Here is a 20,484-nt window from a genome sequence, read left to right on the forward strand (position 1 = left end):
TTTTTTTTTTCCTAGCAGGCTTGAAAAGTTAGAATTTACACTTTCACCACCACTTAGCCCCACAAAAAAAATTATACTGAGTGAACTACTACAGATATCCTCTGTTTTGACAGTGGGTTAAACTAACTCACACACAGTCTTGATCTATAAGTGACTACACAAATAATCAAAGGAGTTGCTATTCCACAGCAAACACAGGCCACACTCAGCTATCAGCATGTAATGCTGACTAAAGATTTCCTGTACACGTATTCCTCTCCCATGTGATTCCTGTGGGGAAAAAAGCTCAGAAACATGCCTCCCTTTACTGCTTTTGATACAGTATCAAATAGGTCACAAGTTTTGTATGTATTTAGCATGTTAAATCACAAGAGATTAACAATAATAAAATTAAACCAATAAAGTTAAACTAATCACTCAGTAGTTTCTCAGCCTTGTAGTAGATGAACAGACAGAGAAATTATTTTGATTAAAGATACTTTTATGAAATAAGCATGAACCAGTACACTAAGCATCTGACATACCCTTTTGAACTTTATGCAAAAGAAGGAACAATATCACACACAGTCTAAGACATTAAACTGGGCATTCTCAAGGCACTGCTGAAGATGAAAGGAACCACTGAAAAGGTAAAACAAGTTCTTGATTTCTACTACTTTTTAGTCTTGAGTGGCTATTCTAACCTTCATTTTCTCCTCCTTCCTGCTCCCATTAGCATATCAAACCATCTCTTGAATTCATTTATATTAATTCCCATATTTCCTTGGTATGTTTATCAATTTACCCTTTTATGTAAATTTACTCTTCTTTTTCTCTTTTTTAGTTTGCATCCTGACTGCGTAACTGTATAAACTGATGTCAGATTTTGAGTAAGGTTTTTAAAAATTTATCTTATTCTTTTGTTTCATTCTTTGGGGACAAGTTATAATGTGAAAATTCTTCTTAAATATTAAGTTCTTTCAGGTATTCTGCATTTACAAGTAACTTTTATTACATTGAGCTGAAATACAAAATAAGAAAGGCAGTCCATTTAGGTCAAAGCTGCTTGTACTAATGGTTAATTTGGAGGGAAAAGAACAAGTGAGCTAGTGTGTGTGCAGATTTCCATCTGCTTTTGTAATATAAAAAATAAACTGCCTGTTTTTCCCTTAAATCTACTGAGATTAATGTAGTATGAACTGACATAAGTCTGAATATATAGTTTGCTTGAAATTGACTATGAAGTTAAAAAGATATGTCCAGTTAGTTTCAATAACTTCAATATGAATGTTTTGCACTGGTACTTTCTACATCATAAATACTTTTAACAAGAAAAAAGTGTAGAGTGAGAGGTTGCTACTTTTATAAAGCTTATGAAACTCTTATTTCCTGTAAAATGAAATATGTTATCAATGATCCAACCTGGGAGAGAGAACTAAAGGGAAAAGAATTACAAAATATGAGGTAACCGCATTATAAGAATAAAAAAGTCAATGTCAAAAAAAGAAACCCCCAATTACTTATTTTGGAAGCAGTATTTTCTAATCCTTTTAAAGTACTTACTTCTGTTTTAATCTGATATAAGCAGTTGATAAATTGTTCCAGGCCTCAGCATTCTGTAATGACAAAAGAAGTACCAAAAAAAATTATTCACTTATATTATGCTCACTTGATAATAATACGTGAATGAAACTACTGTGAAATATCATCGACTTTACTAATCACATATATTAACACATTTTCTACAACGCAGTCAAAATATTACATTGAAATAGAAAATATTATATTAAAATAGAAATACATAAATAAATATTATTGACTAGAGCAACAATCAGGTATATAAATACCAATTAACTGTTTTCTGGTTGGAATACACTAAGTCAGCTCTTGCCTTCAGTTTAAACTGCAAACAGGCATCCTCTTCTGGATCTAGCTGGGATGGCTGGAGAGGTCAGTGCTCCCAGCAGCTCATCACTTCTCACTAGCTGGATGATACTTACCTGCACTGCTCTGTTAGTGCTAAAAATTATCTGAATGTCCCCTAACGCATATCAGGCAAAACTAACACGGTTAGTTCCAACAGTGTTTTCAACTGTTTTAGCTGAAAAGGATTACGGAGTGCTCAGACAATCTTTCCTCTTGTAAAACCAGCAGAGCCATGTACACAGACAATTCCTGCCCATCGCTTTACACTGCCGTAAATTTGAAGCCACGCCACTGAATTCAGCTAAGTGACAACTAGTATAAATTTGAACAACAGAACCTGGGTACTGCAATGAAAGGTACTGAGTACAGCTCCTCAGGCTTAAGGAGCATTTAAATCATGTTGGGAAACCTTTTTGAGGCTTTCATTTCATGAAAATGTCATTACATTTCTGCAGATCAATGTATAAAGGTAGGTTTCACCTCCATAACTAAGAGCCATCCCAGCATCCTTTACTCACAAAAGAAATACCACTTAACCCACTGAGAAGTCAGTTGGCTTGTTCATATTAATGCAGTCAAGTACAGGCACCAGAGATAAGTAAATACAATTTTATTATCTACTTAGAAGTAAATCTACTGTACTGAAACAAACAAACAAAATCTATATATAAAGTAAAAATTCCAGTTAATTACAGGGTTGTCTCTATGTACATTTTTTCCCCCAAGTAAGTTATTTCATTTTATAAATAAAGAAAAAAGAATACTCTGTCACCTTTCACTGCTCTCTCATTCTTTTCCCCATAAGAAAAGAATGAATAATAGTTTCCATCAAGTAGGTGCCATTAACTCCGAGCAAACAACATGCTGGCTGGCTGGCAGTCAGGCCTTTTGACAAAAGTATTGCCAGTGCATTCCCGAGAGGTAATCCAGCTGATGATTCTGCTATCTCAATGCACAGTCACACTCAAACACCAATATTGTACACATGCTTGCCCTGTGCGTCCTGAAAAACTGGCTAACAAGCTCCATTCTCCCTGTGCTCATGAGCTATATAGTTACAAATTTACCTGTCATGCAACCACTTCTTTGACTTTTTTTCAGGAGAATTTGATTACTTAAGAGGACCAAGTATTTTAATTTATTTTTTTTCTTTTATCTCTCTTTTTAGCACTCCTCACAGTCTACTTATTCCCTTTTCTCTGTTTTAGCAATGTATGCAAGCATAAAGGAATTTTTTGCTCAAATGTATTTTAACATTCATACACACATACTTGGACAAAGTTAAGTATTGGGCAAGTATTTTTATGATGCCTCATGACAAAAATATATCCTTCATGCACAAGTTTAATTTATTCAAAGGGCTAAGGTTTAAACAAGTTTTTCATTATTGCTTTGCTTGTTTATAATGAAAACATTCTTGTTGCTTTTAGATAAGCCATCTGAATCGCTTGTTGAAAAGTACATACATCTGGTTCCAATGTCACACAGCGCTGAAATGCTTTGGCAGCACCTTCGTAGCCTTCTAAAGCAATGTATGCGCAGCCCAAGGAAAACCATACACCTAGCTGGAGAGAAAAAATGGATGATTACATATATACATACATTTTTATCCACAAAATAAATAATTTTGCCTGGATGCTTGAACACACACTATTTGTGCTGATTTTACCTGATTTTCAGCTATCTTAATAGTATTGCATTGGAATAAATAGTATCCAGTATGCAGAACACAGGAAAACTTTAGGTTCAAAGTTTTAATAAATATGGATAAACAAAGGTGTTGACTATATAAAGACCACTTAACGACATGTGAAGTGCTCTTTAACAGTGCATCTTCATTTAGAGAAGAAAGTGATAGCTATTTAGAGGTTTGCCTATTTTGTTTTAACTTGTGAAAAATCCACACTCACTTTATAGTATTACAGTTAGGTCAAATGGTAAATACTAGGAAATGTATTTCAAGGAAATCATATTTTACAAGAAATATTTCTAATGGCTAAACATGAACATTTCAAAATTATAGCTCTTTTTACTTGTCAGAATATCAATCTTCTCTAGCTTATAATACAATGTTTAGAGATAGAAATGTATTTAATGCCTTGCATAGAGAATAGAACTTTACCAGTTCAATAATCTTGCACTGTAAGTCTTTAGTTGTTACAGCCAAATACCTCTCATACATACAGATTCAACCAGGGAGAAGAGCTCAGCACCGCCCTCTCCACTTCCCCTCAGGAAGCTGTAGAGAGCAATGAGGTGGTCCCTCAGCCTCCTTTCCTTCAAACTAGACAAACCCAAAGTCCTTAGCCACTCCTCATAGGACATTCCTTCCAGCCCTTTCACCAGCTTTGTTGCCCTCCTCTGGAAGCACACAAGGGCCTTCACATCCTTCTTAAATTGTGGGGCCAGAACTGCACACAGTACTCAAGGGGGGGCCACACCAACACTGAATACAGCAGGATAATGACCTCTTTTGACCAGCTGGTTATACTGTATTTAATGCACCCCAGGATGTGGTTTGCCCTCTTGGCTGCCAGGGCACACTGCTGACTCATACTGAACTGACTGTCCAGTGATAGGACACATGAGAATGGTTCAAAGCTGTCCCAGGTTTACACTGGACATTAGGGAGCATTTCTTTACCGAGAGGGTGGTCAAACACTGGAACAGGCTTCCTAGAGAGATGGTCGATGCCCAAAGCCTGTCAATGTTTAAGAGGCAGTTGGACAATGCCCTTAATAACATGCTTTAACTTGGTCAGCCCTGAATTGGTCAGGCAGTTGGACTAGATGAACATTGTAGGTCCTTTCCAACTGAAACAGTCCATTCTATTCTAAATAATAGCAAATATAGGCATAAATTACAGCAAATCAAATATGTATTTTCATAGATCTTCAATAGCAAGTTCCTGATTTGCCACACCGTTAATTCTCAAAGAGCTGCAAAAGTTAAGCAGTACTACCTTTTAGAAAAGGTCTGTAATTCAGAAAAGTATTAAATCCCAAGTACATTGACAGAACATCTTCTGACGGCATTATGCTGTTTAAATGTATGCAGTCAAAATCAAACAGGACATTTTATAATGTGCTGCAAAATCATTCCAGGTAGTCCTACTTAATGCAATAAACTCAGTTGTTTCTCTATTCTAAATGAAACATAAACAGGTTTTCTTGGAAAATTTTTTGAGAAAGGGAAGAAGGTTGGGAAGAGGAAGATGGAAACCCAGGTTACATTAACTCTAATTTATATTGCACAACAACATATTACTTTTCAAGATGTCTGATTAATGTTTATCTTCTCTTGTGTTCTGGGTACTAGCTCTGAAGCAAGCAATTCTGATAACACTGGTTCTCTGTAGGAAACCGTAATGGCTATTTAAATACAAAAATGTTACCTTAAGAAACATTCGCAAATCAGAGATTTTACAGGGTCGAGGATAAAGCTGTTGGTTCATATGCAAGGAGCTACTACCTCTACAGATTAATTGCAAACTCTGTAGCAGATATTTTTGCACTTCTCTCCAGATCAGACTCATTTTTCTGTCTCTGAGACCCAACTTAAAATCAGTAACAAGGTATTGACTCCTGACTTACCTGCTGTAGAGTTTATAGTTAACCTGCTTCAAAACTTAGATCCCAGAGTACACATGTATGACATTAACCCCTGTCAGATCTGGCACCCTGGTGGGCAGTCTTCATGATATCAATAAAACAACTGAACAAGCTTGGCAATAAAGACATCCTTTTGCATTTGAGGGTGTACGTGGGTGGCCCATCCTCAGAGCATATGGATGAATAGGTGAAGACAGAACTGCCAATTACATCTGGCCTGGGCAAACATGAAAATCTACTTTTCAGCATTGTCAGCCTGTCACCTTTCATGATCCTTGAACTCATCATTCAAAGAAGAAACTGCACAGGAAGAGAAAACAATGTTTCCCAAATCTTAGAGGGCAAAATTAATAGGAAATAAACATTTAGTCAATCTCATTTTTTAAGCCTCTTTTATCCATCAAGTTTCCAGAAGTTCAGCACTCCCACATGGCTGCTACCTCATTAACTCCCCTTTCTCTTATTTCTAGATCAATAACTTTTTGGACATGAAAACCGGAGGTAGAGATGAGACTGATCAAGTATGAAATTGAAGGCTAGCTCCAAATCTATAGCTCAGGATACAAGTTAAACAGTGCTTCTGTAAAGGGTGAGAGAAAAACAACCACTGCATTTTTTATAATTCTAACGAGTAACAGCAGCACAGTCTCACTTCTGAGCTTGTGCTTCCAGAATCAGATTTGACTAAAACTTCCACCATTTTAATTTTTTGAGGCTGATGGTGAGCAGCTACATCTCTCAGGAACTGGCTTACCAATGCTTTAGGAGTTGACAAGCTTTCTCAAGGAAAAGTTACAGCATGAGGAGAAAGTAATGATTCTTTACTTCTGCAGAGAAAAGCTATATAAGCAGGTACCTAGTAAAAAATCATACAGTGACTGCAAAGAATGATAAATAATTTTCATTTCTTAATAATTTGAAACAAGATGTTTTGCCTAGCAGTAACTATGTATGAAGGTTTTGACTGAACGGAAAAAATATGAGAACCGAACATGATGGAGAAGGTTGGGAAAGGTGTCCAAAAGGGATCCTTTAGCAGATGAGATAAAAAGTCTCTGTGGTGGGAATTAAGTCAAGGAGCCTCATGAGTTGCTACGATATGAAGGCAAAAAGTATACAGAAAATGGAATAGGTTGTGCAGATGGAAGAATGTCACTATATGTTAAAAAAAACCTTCACTATCAATCATATAGAAAATTAACTGTGTAAACGTACAACAGAACTGGTATGGATTAAAATTTCAGGCCTCAGTAAAAAAGCAGTATAAAGACTGTATCTCAGAATACTTGACCAAAATGGAGAAGGTAAGCTGCTGGGGGATATCGGAAGGCTGTGAAAGTAGAAATCCCAGAAAATACAGGGAGATTTCAATTATTCCACATAGTTTAGTAAATACCATAATGGATGAAATTCCAAGGCTAAATTTTTTAGATATGAAGAAGCTAGTCAGAAGACAGTACTTACCTTGATCCTGACCAGTATGAATGATCAGGTTCAAAATGTTACCATACAAAAGATACTTTGTAATGTATGTAGATTCACTAGTCCTTCAAGAACAAAGGCAACTCATTTAATACAGAGGATGTTAAATTTAAGAGCTACTTAAAATGGAAAAGTTGTGTTAAAAAATAAAAGGGGCTGCTAAAAGACTAAAGGTCTGCAGAAGATTTGAAACACTTAAAGACAAGACATTTCAAGGCTTGGAGCAACTACCTATTGTCATTCAAAAAGGCTCTAAAAAGACTAGATGATCATAACAGTTAAAAACCAAATAAAGGAGATTATTAAGAATAAGAGGACATACTTCAAAAGCTGGTGTGCTAGACAAATGACAAAGCTGGAAAAGAACAAGTCTGACAGGTTAAATGAAAAAAAAAATGGTAGCTGTGTAAAAAAACCCAAACAAAACCAACCAAACAGAAAAACAAGGTTCATTGCCTTTGATCTACTATAGCAATGAAATGGTATTTTATCATCCCTTAGACATCTGGAAAGGGAGCATTAATTTCTTCCACAATATAAGAAGTACAGTAACTCTTTAATAATATATTTAGGATACAGTTTAAGAATGGACTTAAGCTATTTTTTGTGGAAAGAATGGTAAGAACTCCCTTTTTATTGGGGAGGGCATGAAATCTGTCGATCCCACTACCTGATGTAACAACTGCTCTGAGGACTATGACTGACTGAAAGGTAGTGTTAAGGAAAACTTCATCCAAAGTTCAAAAAAGATTTTTGTCAAGGCTTGTAGAACTAGGTTAAAGTTCTTTTTTGGAAATAAAAAATGCATTGGCTAGAGGTTCAAATGTCGCAACTGATTGGAAAAACACATGGAAATGAGCTGTAAATTTTTATCCTTTTCAAAACTGAAGACAGTGACCTGCAAAGGAAGATAATTTAGGCTTGGACTCTGTTAAAACTTGCCATCAGGAATTTCCAGGCAAGTCTTTAGTAAGTCTAAATGATTATGAAATGCTTTAAGAAAGTCTAAACAATCCTCTCATATTAGTGGGAATATGGTTCCAAAATAACCTAATTACGGTATAGCCGAATACTTAAAAAACTAAAAAAACCAAACCATATATCTGAAGAAACTTTTTTGTATTTTTAAAGAATTTCTACTATTTGCATACGGCAAATAAATACAGATCTTTTTTTCAGAATCCAGTAAACTCTTCAGTACAATACTCTTAGGAGTACAGCAGTGTTAGTTTAGAAACAATCTATATCCTGTACAGCAAAATTAGTTTTTGGAGTTAGAAATTACAACAAAATTTTAAGAGCTCTAGTTGAGTGAAATCCTAGCTAAGTACCTTTTTAATTACTCATTTTTGGCATCATTTATCTCCCTTATAATTCAGTTTCTTTTGAACACAACACACTGACAAAACATACTATAGTTTTAAGTAAGTATAGAGACTTTTATCACAATTTCCAATGACAGAGTCTAGCTCAACTTGTTTAAGTTACTTTTACTATTACAAGATGAATGAGAAGAATTGTTGAGAATAAGCCTCTCATTGCATTGTCCAAAACTTTAAATTCCAAATGTAGTTGATGGCAAGCTGACTTCTAAAGTGTGATTGTTTTCCCAAATTGGAGAGAGATCACTTCTCTTGCTTCACACCCAAGCAAATTAGCCTGAGAGGTTATGAGCCAAATAGTCTAGCACAAAAGAGGATGATTCTTTTCTCACAGACTGTGACATGAAGGAGAATGGTGTGGGCACAAAAAGGGTGCTATGAACACTCTTATTTCTGGAAAATTCAAACGTGAAGTGACTGGATATAGAGAACCATACACTGTTCAGCACAAGAACTAACAAATCTGTAATTTAACAAGCCGTAAGTTTTGTTATGCAGACTTTCACCACTGGAGAACTGACTACATGAGCTCTTTGATCTCTGGAATTGCCTCAGTCCAGCCTTGCAAGATGCTCGCAGTGAAACTGCAAGAGAAATGCATCTGTCATCCACTAGGCATGTACTAGAACAAGTAATTCTGTGAGCAGCAGTGCTAATGAAGAAAAGTTTTGGATATATTTGAACTGTAAGACTTTCATTCCTTTGTGGATTCTCCAAAGTCTGATATGGTGGTTGGCTCATACTGCAAAGACCTACCTCAGAGACCTCAACCAAATTTGACCAGTTGGCCAAAAAGAGCATACAAGATTAAAGGAGGGTTGACAGAGAATGGTTTTACCCATTAGGTATTTTGGGGAATCGCTTGCTGCAGTCTAAAAATCTCTTCCTCCAAAAAGGTTTCTGATAACCACACACACAAAAATTTCATTGTAATAGGGAGTCCTTGTTTACCTGATAAATTATTCATAATTCTGGGAACAATTCATTAATGAATATTTTCCTTGTCTTAAAGTCCTTGCATCTAGAATCACCTTCCTGTCTGCTCTTCAACCACAAGACATCCTGGAATAGGAAACAATTCATTTCTGTAGTGACAGAATATGGATAGCCTTTAGAAGGCAGTGATATGTCAATCCACACTATCCATTTGCTCAATCTATTTGCTTGAAACAATTCATCTGAATCTTAAATAGAGCTTCCTGAGCGAGAAGAGGAGGAAATGTTTGCTTTCCTATATGGACTGGCTTATTTTTGTTGGATTGCCTTTCAGTTTAAGCTTCCTTTGGATAGGACACAAAATAAAAAACCATCTCGGCAGAGTTTTTCTCAGTTTTGAGCCCTGAAGGCCATCTTCTGCAGCCCTTTATTATCTGGGAGTCCTCTTGATTTCAGTAAGGTTCCTATCTGAGTAATATATATTTTGTTGCCATTTCCTGAGTAAGAGAACTGAAAGACAAGGGGAGCATTTTTGTTCATTTTGCTATCCATTCTAAAGGTGTTTAGAAGTTATCTGGAGTTCACCTGAATAAGAACAGGACTCTGATTCACTGGAATAAAATACGTCATTGAAATACAAAAAAAGCTTCGGGATAAATGATTTGAAAGGCTGGAGGCCTTTAAAATTTTTCTAAAGCAGAAGTCCAGCTAGTTATGTGGAACTCAAAACAGCAGCTTCGGCAGTATTCTTTGGAGAGCAAGAAAGAGGAATATCCTACTTTTTGCATGGACCTGGAAATGGCACAATTTATATACATAAACAACCACAAAGCTGTTCTAAATTCTCAAGACCTTTCACAAGGTGGACCTTATTGGGATGGGATATAGTGGCTGAGAAACTGAAACAAGATTAAAAAAATTGTCTGCAGAACAGCTTGCATAGGATCTGTCAAAATAACCAGCTTCATCAAGAGAAGTCTTTTGACTGCGGTTTCAGTTTTGATGCATTACTGTAATAAAAGCTACTGCCATCACAAGTGTAACACAATGCTTCTCAGTGACTCCAGAGCAGGACAGACCAGAATACTTGAAAAAGGTTTCTGTGAAATAGAGATCAGAGTTTGTAACTCAAAGCCAACAGACAAGGCAAAAGGATAATTTCATTAAAATCTGTACAGCATTCTTCTTGTAACTATTTTGCTTAACACTTGCTCATGATTTATTTGATGATAGTTATTAATTTTCAATAGCTTGATCTCTTTGAAATAGAAGAGCTGTACAGGCAAAGAATTAGGTGTATGCAAGGACCTGAATGCAAAAGGATGTCTTCATTTCATTATGCTACTGTTTTTAGTCAGGATTCCAAGTACGCGGTAAAAAATTTGCTAAGAATAGTAATAAGCTGTTACTTTCACAATTGTGCACAGAATTGCCTTTTAAAAAAGTGTGTCATCATTAAAAACTGAACACACCAACTAAAACAAAGCTATATGTGTATCGTTTCCCAACCTGCATAGGGTTGATCTGCACTGAACGTTCAAAGCACTCCACACATTGCCTGAATTCGTGGTTGCGGAGATGGAGGAGGCCTTTGGAGCGCTGGGCGCGGGCGCTGCGGTGCCTGGAGAGCTCCCAGGCCTTATCATAATACTGGTGATCTTTAAGAATATCACCAAGCAAACAATATAATACTGGTGTTTCCTTTTTCTCTAACTCCCGCCTGAGTATTTCTTCCGCCTGTTAAAGAACAAAGAGAAATCAATATATAATGGGACAATTTATTTTCAGTTAATCACCTACCTGAACAAATACCACTTTAGCACCTTGCAATCATCAGTTGAAGACTAAGAAGTAGGAATATTAAGGAAATAGTATCTTGATCCAACACAGCATCAAAGATAAAGTCTAGAGAGAATATGGTTCCAAACTGTTTTTTTAAAAAAAACACACTTCAACATCAACATAATATGGTGGCTTTTGGTTTAACACACCAAGGAGAATGTACCCATTAAAACAAGAAGCAGCCTGAGCAAATATCAGTCCTGGACATCAAACCTACACCTACTTCATAGCAATGCAGTATCAGCACCATTAAGGTATGTGCAATCCTAATAGTTCATCATCTGTGTTTTTTATATATCCTAATAAGTACTCTTGCAATGACTGTCATTCCTTTATCTCTAATTGCTCTTTTCTGAAAATAGTTATTTCCATTCTATTATGTCTCAAGACACGTCCACTTTCATCCTGTTGGTTTTGGAAATGCTACTCTTTTACATAAGATGCAGAAGTTATAAATTTATCTAAATATTTGAGATAAAATATATTCAGAAATATACAGCATTATGGAAAAGAAGACACAAGCTGGGTCTCCCAGACATCTATTACGGGCTGTAACCAACTTTCAAAAGCTCTTTATCTCAGGGCCAATATCTTGCTCTAACAATAAAATTATTGTTTCTCTTTTAAACAAGAGATAGTCTACTTTCTGTGGCTTTTTGAAAAGATAAATACACTGGACAGACGATCTGTTGTTCAGACTGAACTCTTACCTCAGTCCCCTGCTGCAAAAATGTAACATACATAATTCAGCTCAGTATAATTTTTCTATTAGAAAATATCTATTTGAACCATCTGAACCAAGAAAGATCCAACACAGCCTGCCACAGAATTAGTTTGACATTGTAACACTAGTCATTCTTCTACCATAGCTAGTTTATCTAAAAGGAAAGCTGAGTTCCTCTCTGCATTTAAATTATAACTGCTTTTCTTGTTTCTATAAGAACCGTTTTCTTTGCCATTCAGATGACCTCTAGAGAACAAGTCTCTTCCTCCAATCAGTAAAATTCATTGATCCTGTCTGAAAATCATCTTTAGAAAAATGACTTTGTTTTACTTTGTTTTGAAATATTTAATGCATACTAATTTAAATACTTCATTTTTATGGTAATTTTTGTTAAATAAAAGTAACAGTAAAGCCTATAAATATTTGAAGTGCACAAAGGTGAGGAAGGCATGTATTGTTTAGGTTGCTAAAGTGATCTTAAACTAGAAAAAATGGAATCCCAATAAGAAAAAAATTAGTGGCTGAATATTAGGAAAATAACTTAATGGCAAGTGTTTTTAAGTGCCTATGGAACGGTTCTCCAAAGAAAGCCAAAGAAACCATTCCTTAAAATTTAGAATTAGCCTAGTCAAAGCACTAGAAAACCTGGCCTAACAAGAAGACTGCACTTGCAGAGGGTTTGGTTAAAGGGCAGTTTACTTCCCGTTCCCTGCCGTGACAAGATTAAAGAAACATATATTAATAATAGGTCTTTAAGATGATTTTTTCTAGAGCAGAGAGAACTGGGTGCTTTATTACTGCAGCAATCACACTAGGCACCAAAAGGTATGGGTTTTTTTCCCCTTCAGATAAAGAATAAAAGACTGAAATGTTGCTGTGTAAACCACAGCTATGAGATGAAAAGTGCATTGCATGCTGCTGCTATGAGATGAAAAGTGCATTGCATGCTGCTGCTTTACCTCTTCCTCTGCAGGGCACTCCCCAGCTCAGATTGATATTCTGTGGCAGTGCATAGTACTAATCATACACTAGACTAGAAAGCCAACCATTCACTAACTGTATTTCACATTTAAGAGCATAAAAACATCATGTTCTTGTCTAAGCTTAAAAGAATTTATTGCCAACATAAATATTTCAGCACACAGATAAAACAGAGAATTAAATAAGCAGAAGTCTGACTTTCTTCATCTCATTAGCTATCTGATCACCTCTCTGACACATTACAAACCTTTTTATTACTTAAATCTTTAAAGGCTAATGCAAAGGATCATAACTACAACCTAAAAAAAAAAAAAAAAGGATTCTCAAAACATTTGTCGTTTGTCTTCTACAAAACCAGGTGCTACTTTAAAACTGGATTTCTCATTTTGCACAGGCTTTTGTGAAGAAAAATATTCCTTTCTCCTTTGTAGTAAACTATTTTCAAAAATGCACATTTAATCTTTGATAAGAACCCTGCTTCTGCAAAAACCAAATCTTGTCTTAACAACAAAAAATATATCAAGAGACATTTTCCTCCCAGCTCACACAAAGTACATAAAAGAAATATAACCACTAGAGATTTATTCTTACCTATTAAACAGATATTAATGATTAATTTGCATGCTTTATAACTAAAAATTATATCTAAATTAAATAAGCTTTGATAAGAAAATTATCAATTAAAAGCTACCTAAAAAGAAAAAAATGAAGCTGTATAACCCTTGCGGACTGAAACAGATGTAATTATAACACTGCTTTTCACTGAATGGTCTGCACCAGAATGGATGGAATTCAATACTCAGCTCAAAAGTCAGTTGATTTAAACATAAGAAAGATTTAGGCTCTTATCTTGCTTTCTGGACTAGTACAGTTGGTATGGGAATTAAACAGGCAATGCTTCACAAAAATCCACAATCAGTAAAGAGGGTTCTGTTTTAAATAAAAGATGGTGCCTTTTTATTACTCACTACAGAAACTCCTGGAAACCAAATTTAAGATTCAACCAGCATTTGGCTTCCCAACCCTAAACTTCCACTTGCCGTCCCATCCACTTGTTCCCATGCTTTTATTTTCTTTGTTTCCTAAAAGACCCTATTAGCCTCACTCTTCACACATCTACCAGTTCTATTATTTGACAATTCAGTGCTTTCCTAGTTCAAAGTTTTTCCTAAAATGCTTTCATCTTTTCTGCTTGCATGTTAGTTGCTAGGCTACCAGAGAAGTAGCATGAAGAAGCAGAACAGATGAGCATGGAAAGAGGTAGTGAGGGAAAAGGAAAGCTCTTCAGTTTTCACTTCATCTTCCCTGTAACTTCATGCACAACCTTGGGCAAGCCATTTACTCCTCTTTCTCAGCTTTGTAGCTACATATAGGAGTGCTCACGTCTGTTATGATATGTAGTGGAAATCAAGTTCTTGAACGAGCTCGTGCACTAATCAGTATAGTACTACTTGACTTTGCATCTGGGAAGCATTTCCTGAATTTAAAGGTGAGCTTCTGAGATCTTACCATAATTGTGTTTCCTCGCTCAAACGTTTTGAGATATCTGTGTCATGTCACGACGAGAAAAATAACTCTGTAGAATGTGGATCGCTGGGTATGTTGGTCTAAAATCAGACCATGCTGTTTACTCTGAGGAGGTGACGGAACAGGGATAGGACTGAAAACAGTGTTGTAAGACAGAATACCAAGCTGATGCTAAAAGGCAGATCCCATGAATTTCTCAAAGGTCGGCAGCTACCATGCTCTAGAGCTCCTGCAAGGGAGAAAGACCTCACTTCTGTTGGAAGAACTGAAAATTCACATCTCCGGTTCATCCCTTCTTTTTTCTTTAGCAGGGAAATAGTACCATTTTTAGTGTATTATCTAATTCCAGTGAGGTTGAAGAGACCTCTTACACCTTAACCAAATAAAGTTGTCTGACATAAATAATATTCCCAAGATCTCTGGGTCCCCCTCACAGTTAAAAGAAGGGAGAGGGACACTTTTCAACACCAGTTCTCACTACACACATTGAGATTAGTGTCTCTTTGGCAACAAGTCTGTTAAAGAAATACAATGAGTAAAAGACTGGAATGAGAAAGCCACAGCAGCTATCAACATAATGTGCATTCACATTTTATAATACTTTTAGTGACATCTTACTTTGCAAAATTTGTGCTGCTACATGGATCTGTTATACCTGAGTGAATTACGTATTTCCCAAGTACATAATGTGGAGCTTTGCGTAGCCTTATCTACATGCTCTGTTTCTTTGTCAGTGCATAATTCAAAAGTAGGAGGAAGAAACATATTACTTTGATGAAGTACTCATCAAATGCATTGATATTGCTGATCTCTGGCTGTTTTATTAGATTTTTCAGTATTTAAATTCAGGTTTCCTATATAAAAGCATTTGTGAGTGAAAAACATGCCGAAGTTTAATGGAGTTTGTTCTTTTGGGCACATATATGCTAAACTTTAATGACATGAACGTCCACTGAACAACCCATTGCTCTAGTAGATTCTTGTGCATTTCTAAAAGATTAACTACCATGTTTAAAAACGTAAAAACATTTTTGATAAATACAAACAGTTCACACTGAAAGCTTTCTGACAAGGAGCACAAATAGTCGTTCCCCTTGGTATACAGCTAAACGTTGCTAATTTTCTGGCTTTTTTGGTCTGAAGCTAGCTTTTTTTTCTGGCACTACTGTTACTTAGTACTTACATAGCATTTTCTGTTTTTCAAAGCACAGCACAAACCCTCAGTCTGAAAGCATTTCTAAGCAGTTTCCTGTGTCAGATATCCTGTCCTATTCTCCGAGTGCCATTTTCATAACTCCCTAAGGGCAGTTTGTGAATGTAACTAGGACAGAATGCATTTCCAGGAAATGGAAAATATTGACCTCTATTCCTCCACTGTACTGCAAAGATTGGGATATTAACATACTATCCCCAAGGCATGCATAATATGACACAGAGTTTGCCAGCAAAACATATCTACCAGTTTATAATGACCAAAATCTACGCATTGGTGCACGATAATCAGAAAAAATATGTCAATATGAGAAATTCTGCATTTTTTCTATTAACTGAAGTTATAGCTCTCTATTCTGTAAGCTTAAATTAGTTTAAGAATAGTCTTTGTGCTTATGGCGTCATAAAGGCACACATACATTCATATATTTAATGCTACCATATACCAAATAGAGGGAAAGAACAGGGAAGAAAAGAAAAAATATATATTGTCTGAAAGTGAGTATTTCTGAAAGCTATATAAATTCTGAAAACAATGCTTGATAGCATAAGGTCCTGTTACAGTCCTTCTGTGTGAGAGACAGCACCAGAAAGAGAACACAGCTAAAGTTACACACAAGTAGGCATTGCTTCCAGGTATCATTTTCTAAAATCTTCCTACCATTGCTCTAACAGTAACAGCAAAATCATCAACAAAGGAGGGCTGCTACAGGCTGCTACCAGCATTTTTAAACAATTCTGTCACAGATGCATAGAGTTAGGTGATGGCTTTAAATTGTCTTTGGAGTTGATAACATGCAGCTGCAGCAGTGTTAAAGAAATGACGGAGAAATTCAGGAAAACATAGACATAGACTTAACAAAATAAAGCCTTTTAATCTTATGCCACTTCTTGTCTCAAATGTTTGATTCTGTAATTTGAATATGCTAACATTAGGTAATTAAATACATTAAGCACCAATGTTGTTCTATTTAAAGTGTTTTTAAAAACTACAGTTAATAGTTTGAAATCAAGCAGGAAAGAAAACTAATATCCCCTCCAGACAAAGCTCCAACACCCCATCATGAATGACTGCTACATCCTTCCTGAAATGCCCACATTACACCTTACTGTGCGTCCATAGTTGTTAACTTAATTTTCCTCAAATATTTTCAAGAATCGCTATCAGGATCTTCTTAAGTTATTGCTTCATAAGTTATTTCTTATTTATGAACTTCTATTTCATGTGGTCATTACCCCAAATCTTTTTTTTTTTGCATTCACAGGTTATGACAGAATCATATGTTACGTGTCCATTTTTCCTGAACAGACATTCCTCATGATACCCCTGTAGAATGAGTGTCATCAGTAAATTGACAGCTCAAGCCAGACAGTCCTTCATACTTCTTCAGATCCTATTTCAAAACAGGATCTCAGCATAAAAAACATTTTTCTTACCTTTCCATACTGTCCTGCTCTTTCATAGCAGATTACTGTATCTTCCCACATTTCCAACTCCTCAAATATCTGTAAGGCAGAGCTGGTGCATCCTAGCTCAAAGAGTAAGGTTGCAAGCTGACGCTGGAAAGATAAGAAATTCCAGGTAAGTGAAAATAGGTAAGTAAATACTATTTACATTTTTAAAAGATGTTAGAGGCATTTCCAACATCAACAAGAAGCAGACAGAGAATATGGAAATACTGCCTTGAAACTTCAAGCTGGAACCTCAAACAATGTATATACCTCAAAAAACCCCAAACCATCACTAGAACAATAATTGTTTTGATTTGACTTTCGTTCACGTCAGTAGCTTAATTACTTTGAACTAGTTTATAATATAATGCAAAAATGGAAACAGACATGGCAAGCACAAATTGACAGAGCTGAACTTCCACCCCTTAAATGAGGCCCATGGCCCGTGTGGCCAGCAAGCAGTTGCACCAGGATGTTGGGAATGCTGAGAGTGGGAAACAGAGGCTGAATGAGGGCATTAAAGCCTCTTCTAGCAACACTTTGCCATAGTAATCTAAACCTGTGAAAAAACAGATTGAGAGAAAGGCTCTGACAGAATTTTCTTAGGTACTTGTGAGAAATCACTGTCCCAAACAGCCACTGACAAAGGGTGTTAGTTTTTAGTCAAATCAATATTGGATTTGAGTTCAGGTTCAACTGCCTAGCTGAGTGTTCCGTAAAGTTAAGTCAGTCTCTGTTATTTCAAACTCAGCTATTATTTTAGTGTACTTATGAAAATAAATGAGTAATGTTTTCAATTTAAAAACAAACAAGATATGTTTTTATGACTTTGATAAGTTGTCTTTAGTTTTTTGTTTATTTTTTAAGAGGACATTAAAATCACATATAGGTTTTCATCTTTGACGAAAGGATAACTTATTTACTATGTGTGACACAAATACAATTTGGTTTGCAAAAACAAATGGGAGCATTCTGTATAAAAACACTTAATTATGCTATGAGATCCCATACAGTGAACCTCTGCAGTGTTTTTGGTGATCCTGAATGGATTCCCGGAAGTTCTCTATGTATGTCATGGACCTCTCTTTATAGGCTTGGGTTCGGTATCTGTTACCAATCTAAGGAGTTACCATAGGGGAATAGACTGGTAGACAAAAAATTAAGAACTGGCTATAGTTCTTTGAAAATAACTATGTAACAAAGTCTGAAAATCTGTAACAAAGTAATTATTTGTTAGCTTGATATTAATCGCTTAGGAAAAAACCTACATTTGCCAGTGTCTGGAACTAAATCTCATTTATGTTTTACTAAATTTACACAAAGTCAAATTCGGTAAAATTTATATAGTCATGCCTCTTCATTACTATGACTAGAAGACTGCAGCCATCTTCCATTATAAATCCCTATTTTAGTATTTCTATCTTTGGCTTGGAAAATTGGCTTGGATTGAAAAGTGCCACTCTGACAATTGGAAATGAAAACCACATTGCTAGTTTTATTGCAAGTGCCTGCAGAAAGGTTGTGTGGAATAATTTGAGAATAGGAGAAGATATGATTGGTTGAAGCAACATGCACTGAGGTTAGAAATCAAAAAGGAATAAAATACTATTAAAAGTAAACGACATGAACACCTTTGGAGGTATGCGATACAAACAGTTTTCTTAAGTTTGTTAAATACAGCATCATCAGATAATGACTCTAATGTGTAGATTTCTGTTCTAGAAAGAGTTTATTGTCAAGATAAACAGTGTAGTTTTGGAAAAAAAATATCCTGTCAGCACTAGTGAAAAGGGCCATGTCTCGAAAATAAAAAATTTCTCAGCTTGAGGAGTTCTTCAGTGTACTTTTGACTCCTAATTTGGCTGCTTTGACCATGATCCACTTCCTGAAAACAATCCAAAGTGAGTGATCATTAAAAGATGAGAGAGAGGAAAGTAACACTAGCGTAAGTAGAACAGTAATAAATAGTAAGACAGTGGCAAGATTATTTTTACAGGAGATATGTTGGAAGCTTGTAAGTTTTGGTCCATTTTTTATTGGAGGAAAAAGGAAACTAAAGAGGAATTGCACTACAAGCAATTATTTCTCTGCATAACAGAAGAAGAAATCTGAAAGCAAAACACTGTAGAACTTGATTTATTTCCAGAAAATCCTGGTGTGTTGTTAGGTTACGTCCTTATTTCTACAGTGTTTCAACTCAAGATCATATCACACTGTCTTGACTTTGGAGTAATGCAGTATCAAAAATAATAAGAGCCACAGACTTTTAAGTAAAGCTTGAAATAGGATTACTTCACACCTGTATGGCCCAACGGGGAGGCACCTGACAACAGTAGAAAATCTTCATGCGTTCAGATACAGATGCATTTGCATTTTCAAATTGGTCTGCAAGTGCCTGCAAATGCAAAGTATATTCTGATTTAGTATTTACTTAGACTTAAGTAAGTAAATTCAAAGCATTTAGGATTTTAGGCATTCTTGACATAATGGAGAAATTATATTAAAGCTAACACTAAATGCCAGTAAGCTTACACCATAACATGCTACAAGTCTTTTTATTACCCCATGTAAGAAAATGTAATAAACATTTATGTCAGCTAATAATAAATAAAAAGCTTTGAAGAGATTCAAATTTCAAAGTGCATGTAACAGGAATAAGAATCAACTTTACAATCCCAAACAAATACTTGCAGAGTAAAACTGTGACAAATATTAAAGTGACCTTGCCTAATGCATTTTCCCTAAGATAGTCTTGATGTGCTTTAGGCATGAAATTTCTTATTAAAAAGAGAGAAAGACAAACATATTATAGTGGACGATGCTTTTGGAAACATAGTTCTAATACAGAATAAATTACTGTGATGTGAAGTACAATTCAGTTCAGGCTTTTTTCTTCTTTTGGTGGTGCTTTGGATTGTTGAAATATTTTCTTCTGCAACCCTTTGAAAGAGAATGGTAACTTTTGCATAGCAAAAGTGCAGCAGCTTCAGCACTAACTTTTTCTCTGAAAATCCACTATGAAGTTATTTAAATCAAAATTCAATAGCAAGAAAAATAAAATATTAAAGGTAGCCATAGCCAGAAAATTATTTAGAAATTTTAAGATAAGGGAGAAACTCTCTTCAAATGCCAGTCATCACTAAATTAGCAAATATAAGGCCAGAGGTTTAATTAAGGGAATATTAAATTACTTGCCTTCACATGATTCATCTATCCAAGTCTCACATATAACTCAAAGATTTACAGGAGTTAGACAGGTTCTCAGCATTTTCTCAGCATGGAAAATGAATGCAAAGATTCCCAAACAAAAGGAAAAATTGGATAGGATCACTTCTTCCTCTCTCTTTCTAGATCCAACTGTTGGCTACCCAACCTATATCTATAGTGCAAATAATAGTTGTGTAAAATTAAAATAATCAGTTATGTGATT

The 20,484-nt window shown here is 35.6% G+C and overlaps 1 protein-coding gene across 2 annotated transcripts in view; it reads right to left on the bottom strand.

Annotated features, from left to right (window-relative positions):
- TTC27 (tetratricopeptide repeat domain 27) overlaps positions 1 to 20,484 on the bottom strand; it is a 142,282-nt gene that overhangs the window by 17,916 nt on the left and 103,882 nt on the right. For both annotated transcript variants that reach the window (XM_069800479.1, XM_069800480.1), the window contains 5 exons: positions 19,354 to 19,449; positions 17,040 to 17,162; positions 10,826 to 11,053; positions 3,372 to 3,470; positions 1,543 to 1,595 (listed from right to left, as the gene is read on the bottom strand). In XM_069800479.1, the coding sequence (XP_069656580.1) occupies positions 1,543 to 1,595; positions 3,372 to 3,470; positions 10,826 to 11,053; positions 17,040 to 17,162; positions 19,354 to 19,449 (599 nt within the window). The remainder of the gene's footprint in view (positions 1 to 1,542; positions 1,596 to 3,371; positions 3,471 to 10,825; positions 11,054 to 17,039; positions 17,163 to 19,353; positions 19,450 to 20,484) is intronic.

Source organism: Haliaeetus albicilla, chromosome 13 (genome assembly GCF_947461875.1).
Source record: "Haliaeetus albicilla chromosome 13, bHalAlb1.1, whole genome shotgun sequence".
Classification (NCBI taxonomy): domain Eukaryota; kingdom Metazoa; phylum Chordata; class Aves; order Accipitriformes; family Accipitridae; genus Haliaeetus; species Haliaeetus albicilla.